Below are 8,060 nucleotides of genomic sequence, written 5' to 3'. Positions count from 1 at the left end.
CGTGGGCGGCCGCTGGAAGGCTCCCTGTCAGTCAAGCGGCCGAGCTGAAAAGAAGGCGAGCGAGGGAGAAGAAGGGAGAACAGCTTTGCCGGGGGAGGGGGCGGCTGTTGTCGCTGCCGCTGCCAGCCTCGCAGCCCTTCCCGGGTGCATCTGCAGAGACGGGGTGGGGGGGAAGGCGGGACCGGTTTTGCACCACAGACCCTCCCGCCTCGGGGGGAAGCGGGGGGGCGGCTCCTGTCCTGCCCGCTCATCACCTGTCCCCCCTTCACACGCACCCACTCAGCGGGGGGGGTGGGGGGCAGCGGCCGCTCTGTCTGGCGAGAGCGCCGAGCGGTAGGGGTCCGTGCCTCCGGCGGGGGGGGAGGCAGGGCGCTGTGGCGCTCTGCGTGTACGTGTCTGCCGGGGGCTGCGGGGGCGGCGCGCCGGCGGAGGGGGACCGCCTGGCCCACCGCTCGCCGGAGGGCGAGCCCGGTGTGTGTCAGTGGCAGGGGGATACGTGGGGCAGCGGGTACCCTTCAGCTGTCCCCGGGGCTGGGGAACTTCCTGAGGCTGAGGGGCGCTTCGTAGTCCCGGCACCGACCGCACCATTGGGGGGGTGAGGGGGTTTTGAGGAGAGGCGCGGAGCAAGTTGTAACGGTTTTAACAGTCGTAACGGTTTCGGGGGAGGGGGGTGGGAGCCGGCGCGCGCGCCCCTCAGCGGGCTGAGGCGGGCAGGGCGCTCGGTAGTGGGGAGGGGTGCGGGCGGCTGCCGGCGGCGGGAGCGGGGGCGCCGGTGCAGTGCGCAGCAGGGCTGGGGGCTCGGCGGGGGAGAGGCGCGGCGTGTGAGGGCCCGCTGCCCCCCGCCGCGCCGCGTTTCGCCGCGCCGCAGCGGGCGGCTCTGCCTTTGTGCTCCCTCCGCACCTGAGTGCGAGGCTGGGAGGGAAGGCGCAGGTGGGGGCGGCCACGGTAGGCAGCGGCGGCAGATCCCCGGAGCCAGGGAGGGGAGGTAAGGCTGTGCCGTGCTGCGGCGGCCGCTCCCGGGGTTGCGGGGGGCGGCTGCACGCCGGGGGCTGCATCTTCGGCCGGCGGCGGGGGCGGCGGGCAGGGCAGGTCCCATGCTTCGCTTTTCCTGCAGCCGCTTCCCATCTCGTCCTGCTGCACAGAGAGAGATGCAACAGCAGCAGCCCGGTCCCCCGGGGAAGGACGGTGCTCGGAGGTGGGCAAGCGGTATCAGCCTGGCCGTATCAGCGCGTAGGGGCTGCCGGGCGAGGGGCTGGGGAGGGGGGGGAGCAGCTGGCGGTGCGGGCCCGGTCCCGCGGTCTCCACGCAGCTGCCCGTGAACCTGGGAGGAGTGCTGAGGGCGGCCGGCGGCCCGTCTCCTCCGGCGCCGCTTACACCCCCGAGGCGCCCGCTCCCTTCCCTGCCCTGCGCCAGCCGGCCGCAGGGCCCGGGGCGTGGTGGTAGCGTGCACAAGGTTGGGTGCTCGAAATATGAATTTTCCCTGTTTTCCCCCGCCAAAGAACACGCCAAGGTACGCGAAGCAGACGCTGATGTATGCGCTTAGCGGATCTCGCTTGGGAAGGACTGGGGGATTTGGGGGAGGCTGCTTTCAAGCTGGTATAGTCGGTAGTTAACTACTGGCTGCAGTTAAAATTTTAGCAGCAGCAGCAACAGCTTTGCGATGGTTTCCGGGAATATTGCTGCCTTTGAGCTGATGTGACAGGCAGCCCGTGGTACACTGCCACTTTCTACTAGATGGCAGTGGTGAGAGCAGGATAGTTGGCATTGTAGGTAATAAAGTGTTGGGAAGCTGGAGACTTACGTGTAGCTGGATTTTGGTGGAGTTACGGGTGGAACAGAAGAGAGGCTTCACATGTGCCCTGTGAGCTTATTTGCGATTAAGAGGATTTTTTCAAACTTTACATATGGTTGTCTTGTTATGCAATTACGTTTTAGTGAGACTGTGATTCTTACGTTATATTTGGAAAGGAAGAACAAATTTAGCAAGTTAAGCCTTTCTATTACAGTGTTATTTACAAAGTTTCTGAGGTTTGGATCCAGCTCCACTGGCTGCCACCTGGTTGTCAAAGATTTACAGATGAGGATCGGATTCTGTGCTTGTGTTAGAGTGATAAATTACTGATTCAAAAGAAACATGGCTGCATTGCCCTCTTTTTATTTCATGAGTGTTGTATGTATTGAGGAAGCAATTTTTTGGTTTGATCACAATGTTTTGTTAGGCAGTTCGAGATAACTTCTTTGTTGTATAAATTATACAGTTAAGGGATCAAGTTCAAATCTTGGATAGATCCAGAGCTCACGTTGGTTTCAGCAGAAGTTGTATGTTACATGAAGAGTGCTGAATTTTACCGTGTGGAATATCTGAAGTAAAAAATTTTCTTTCTGCTTGCCCTACACTTGTTTTCCAATTTGTTCCTTTGGAGTACCAGAACGTAGCACTTTTGCCAATGTTTTCATTGATATATTTGAATTACGGTTGTATATCTGAAGCCAAGGATTGTTCAGGGGCTCAGTATGCACCCATTGAGAGAAAATTTAGCCTGTTGACTTGAATGTGAATAAAATGGACACCAGAACTCTTATTTTACATTTGCATATAATGAGTCCCAACGTTTTCAGTACGTATGTGCAGGAAGGTAAGCACATCATGTTCGCTTGTATAATTCATTTTGTTATAATTGAATAGGCATTATTCTTTGTAGTATTTTGTTGGGGTTTGTTTGTTTGTTTTACTTCTCATTTAGGATTATCATTGTGGTTTAAGGGCTAAACTTTAAAATGTTTGTCACTCCACTGCAGAGTGTTGCCAACTGGATGTCATGCATGTAAAACTAGAACAAGAGTCTTTAAATAGCAAGACCATCAATTTAGTAACAATTTAGTGTGATAAATGGTAGAGTACACAACAAGAATGCAAATCTGGATGATGATAGCATGCATCTTTTGATATTAATATTGATAAGGTACAAAGCAGAAAAGCAAATAAACACATTCAGCTTTTAAGTACCTAAACTGGTTTGAAATAGAAAAACTGTTTTCTGTTATGCAGTTTATGCTTAAAAAAAGGGAAGGGGGGAGGGAAGAAAAGTTATTTACGAGCATTTATTTTGTTTTCTGGATCTCAAAATTCCATTATGTAGCAGGCTGCTTTCCAGTATCTGCTTTCTCAGTATCTGGAAAGGCAGATGTTACTGCAGCAGGAGCAATTACACTGATTTGCAGCACAGGAGGGGAAAAAAAAATTCTGTTCTGACTTTCTGCCTCTGTTTAAAAAGATCAGCCATTTAGCTCTGTTTTGGGCTTGTCAACAGAAGAGATGAGATAGGGAAATTAAGTTTGTTCAACAAAGGGAGTGAAGTTAATGTACAAATTAGGAAATTTCTGTTTCCAGAATAAAATGAGTAAATTTGTCTAACAGACTACGTTAAAGAATTCCACTTGTTTGGCTTTACCTCGCAATTGTCCACAAACAAACCCTTGCCAAAAGTCAGGGAGTTTTCCTAGGTTTTGTTGGTTGTTAGTTGCTTAACCAGATCACTGTCCTGTGGGATATTGAGTCAAAAGGCAGAAGAGGCAATGGAGACTAGAGCCCTGTAGGCTTTACTAGAAGAGGCTTTCTGAATTGTAGCTTTTTAAAGGTGCATAACAGAATGGACTAAAATCACTGAGAATTTTGCTATCACAGTTCTCTTTCGGTCCGCTTCTTATCCTGTGTAGACCACAGCAAAGTGTGACTGATGGGACCCAAGATTCAACGTATGATAGAGCATGGATTCTTGGTTTAAGCTGATGCTTTAAAGAGTTTATTTTTAGTTTTCGGATATAAAGTGTTTCTACTTTAGAGGATATTTGAGACTCCCTGGAAACAAAACATGCAAGTGGAAGTTAAGAACTGAAGAGCTGATTGTAATAAGGCATTTTTAGTAGAATAAGGCCAGAAGAGATGCAGAGTATGTGTATGCTATATGTATGTGTGCTACCGCATAGTAAGTGAGCCACGATATTCAAGAAAGACAAGAGTCTTGAATGTCTCTGGAAGGTGACAGGATCTTTTATCTCACTATGGAGCTCAGGCACAGTAATTCTTTTTTGGCTCTTTCAGACTCCTCCCTTAATGCTACGGAACCAACTTGACCTGTGATTTTGAGCAACATTTTAAAGAGCTAGTATGGTAGTAATTTGCATGTTAGAAGTCAGATTTGATCTCCTGCGTTGTAAGACTCCTGATTTGTGACCTCCTAGAATTACAGTAAGTGGTTCTGTATGTTCTTGGTTTGTGTCTTTTTTCCTCTTAGCCCTTCCTTGCTTAGTGATCTGCTGCATGTAACCTGACTCTGAACCTGTTTGGGGCAGGAGCAGCCTTTCATAACTTTAATAACTTGTTTCAGTGGGGCTCAAATCCCTGTTTGCAGCTCCAAGAGACTGGTGTAGTAGAAGGTAACAGTCTGACCCTGCTTTAAGGTCAAGGGTAGCTACCCAAAATATTTAGTATTTTTAAGAGGTGGACCTCTAACATGAAGAAAAATTGTTTCTTGTTTTCTTTGTGATTCCATATCATAACTAGTTTTGTTCTGTGTTTTACTACTGTGTTTATGGGTATAACAGCTAGATAGTGCAACCTTCTGCATTTTTATAGCAATGCTGACCTGTGGACACAACTGCATGTGTTAACGGGAACTCTTGTTTTTGACACAAACTCACTCTTCAGGTATAAGCAACTCGCTTAAGTTACAGGGAGATTGTGATCTCCCTTATATAGCATCAGATAAACACCATCAGACTAGCCTTGTCAATCACTGCAGTATAATAAAGCCATTTAGACCATCTTTTCTAAAAGGATAGAATATGTGATGCTGGGTTCAAATAGCAATGAGTGCTAGAAAGAGTGTTAACTGCATGTAATATCTTTTATGTGCATGAATTTGTTTAGGATGATACTTATCTTCATAATCTTGCATGTGCAAACTTGGTACTTCTGGATGTGCCAGAGGTTCAGACAAATTTTGAAAGCTTCAATGAAAAGTTACTAATAGCTGCAGCATGCAGAGCCTGCTTGCTAGTTTTGCCCACTGTCACACACACAGCTAACATGTCACTATCCAAACTGATGTCTGTGTGCATACGCCACTTCATCAAACTGCATAAGCTATGACATAGCTAGTTTTAATTACACTGCTTTTTAAAATCATTCAAATGTTGTAATTCATGTATCACTAGAATTGTTCTACCGCTCATTTGTCCACAGATCATGTTTCATTAAAAGTGCTGATGAGCACCCAGGACTCTGAAGACAGCAGTTTTGTGCAAGGTAAGAATGTTCCTTAAAGAAGCTGATGGAGGGTTGAGCTCCAGAGTTCCTGGCAGGCACTGACAGCATAAGATGGCACCGTAGTCTAGTCTGAAATTGTAAGTTTTAAGGAGGACTAGATGTCCTTGACTTTACAAGAAGTTACTGCACTGAAGAAACTTAATAGTGGGCTAGAGTCTGTTTTCAGGACCTGTGTAGGTGCGTTTGTTTCTGTTCAGTTACACTAATATGACTATGGAGCAACTAGGTTTCTTCTACATGCAAGTGTGAATTGAATCCCTCTACATTAGAGGAAGTAATTTTATTTACCCTGGTGAACCCGAGATCTGCACCCATCATTTCTGAACTACTTTGTTTCTAGCACTGCTAGGAAATCTAGGAAATGAATGGTGCAAGCTTTACAGCATGACTGAAACTACTGGTTCCAAAGGAGTCTCCAGTTTGAAAGCTGTGTGTTCCAAAGATGTTAGTTCATTTGCAGAAGGCTGGAACCTGCAGTTGACAAAGGTCATGAAGTCATTGATGTCATGAAATATGCAAAATATTTAATATGAATGATGTCCATACCCTTGCAAAGTCTTTTTTATCACTGAAGCTTTTTGCAGTATAGGATCCTGTCAGTAGGGAACAGGTTACAGGTCAGGAGGCTAGGACACTAACACTGCGTATTACGCCTTGAAATATATTACACAGTTGTAACTCCAATATTAAATACAAAAATAACACTATACTTGGCAGATATAAGACTGATAACTGCTCCTGGGGAAAAAAATCAATATTAGTGGATAAGTCCAGTGGATTTAGATTTTTCCATTTCAAAAAGTGGAATACTCTTCTCTCCGGCTTCCATTTCCTTTCACCTTCATTACACAGTTCTTGTAAGAAACAGTAAATGCAGAAAGCAATCTTGCAACATGTGTTTATAAGTAGGCAATGATCAAATCCTGTCATTCATTCCTATGTGACCCTGAGAGATGCAGGAGATGGATGCATTTCATTGGGAAATGGAGGCCTAATTTACATGTGGAAATTTGCTAACATCAGTGTACCAGACGTGCACACCTCTTACAGAAGCAGACTGTGAACATGGAAATATATATGCCTAAATATTCAGAATGGCTATTCTGGTAGGTACCCCTGTGTAGACAGACTCTTAGATATAAATTACTATTGCAGAAGTTGGTGAAATCACATCTAAACCTAAAGGAGAATGAAACAACAAAAGAGCCCCAATAATAATGCAAGTTGAAGTGTAACAAAAGCACAAAGATCTTCAAAGTACATGTGCTTTGGTAAAGATATGTATTTTCATCTGTAAACCCAATATGAGAAGTTAAGGTTAAATGTCCTCTTAGCCACTCCCTTGTTTGTTCTGTATCTGTATAGTGAACAGAATACTTTCTGTTTAGAAGAATACTTTCTATTTACAGTTGTAGCTGTTTATTCAGGTAATGGTGCATCTTGTATTACTAGTGCAGCAGAGAAGTGACTCTGTGACGTTTGTTACTTCTCAAAATGCATGTTTACTGAAATCAGAATTATACCTAGAAATCAGTCTCCCTGAATTCTGCGAGTTCTCTGTGTGTCTGGAGATGTATACCCTTTACTCAAATGCAAGGGGTACAGGTAAAGATAACTTGCATTATGTGTGATTAAGAAGCCGATGTTGAAAATTGGTGTAAGAATAGCACTAGTCTCTAAACTTATGTCAGTAAAGTATAAAATTGTTTGAAATAACTGGTAAAGGAGCAGATGTGGGACAGTGGGGGCTGTTGATGCATGCAAAGCAACAAACAAGATGCTTGAAGGAAATTGTCCTTTAAAAAAAGTTATTTGTAGGAATGTTGGTAAAAATCAGTAAGTATTTTAGATTTTCTTTGTAATATATGAGTTGGAAGTTATGTTTTTCATGTCAAACTCCTAAGTACTTGACAGTGGAGTATTTGCGCTGTGGGACCACATCAGCCTATGAAACCATTGCAAATGAGAGTCAAAAGAAGTATTACAACAAATTCAGTGTTGGCCTGTGAGTTAAAACATATTCTAAAATTGTGATTTAACTTAAATTTAAATTGAAAATCTTTTAGAAAAGAATGTTTTTATTGAGGAGATAAAATGTGGAATGTTTTGATTACCTTCTGTTATTTCATCTATACTTCCTTTCAGGTCATTTTTCATAACCTACCTATGTTGCTTCTGACATTCTTAGATGCAGAAACTTGAAACTTTCACATCCTTAAAGACTCAATCAAAGCTTACAGGACCATTTGTCTTTACTAATATTAAGTTTGTGCATACCTTCTTTCATTATTGAAACTACAGCATGCTATTTATATTACTGTTTAATGTATAGTTTAATTCTCTGCCGATTTCACCTCTTAGCAGGGGTGACTTAGATGAATTTGGATGATGAATTCATCTGGGTGAATGTATACCTCACTTTCAAAAGGAGGTTGTATTTCATTTTTTTCCCTAGTTCGGCACCCCAGAAAGTAGCAATCCTTGTGGTTTCTACCTCGAGACACAAACATTTCCTTTTTCCCTGCAGATAGTTGCTACTCCCCTTCAGTGGGAGAACATACTCTGTAACACCAGCGATATCATGAGCCTCTAATGGTATCTTAGAGTTTGTTAGGAAATACAAATGCTGGCATTTCGTAAAGATGCAGAGAGCTTTTTCAGATATCATTGAATAACCAAAACTACTGAAAAAAACTCCGAATTTTGCACGGTGAGGGTATTTGTTCTGAAC

The 8,060-nt window shown here is 44.5% G+C and overlaps 1 protein-coding gene across 16 annotated transcripts in view; it reads left to right on the top strand.

Annotated features, from left to right (window-relative positions):
• Positions 1-296: 296 nt before the first annotated feature.
• PTPN5 (protein tyrosine phosphatase non-receptor type 5) overlaps positions 297-8,060 on the top strand; it is a 90,021-nt gene continuing 82,257 nt past the window's right edge. For 3 of the 16 annotated variants that reach the window (XM_076344145.1, XM_076344149.1, XM_076344134.1), the window contains exon 1: positions 5,246-5,308. Coding sequence is in view for 2 of the 16 variants with exons in the window: in XM_076344144.1 (XP_076200259.1) it covers positions 5,269-5,308 (40 nt within the window). In the remaining 14 variants the exon portion in view is untranslated. The other 13 variants (XM_076344148.1, XM_076344137.1, XM_076344144.1 and 10 more) reach the window with 12 other exon arrangements.

This window comes from Aptenodytes patagonicus, chromosome 7 (assembly GCF_965638725.1).
Source record: "Aptenodytes patagonicus chromosome 7, bAptPat1.pri.cur, whole genome shotgun sequence".
NCBI classification, from domain to species: domain Eukaryota; kingdom Metazoa; phylum Chordata; class Aves; order Sphenisciformes; family Spheniscidae; genus Aptenodytes; species Aptenodytes patagonicus.
Note: the sequence above shows the minus strand (reverse complement) of the source record. Positions and strands in the feature narration are given on the sequence as shown.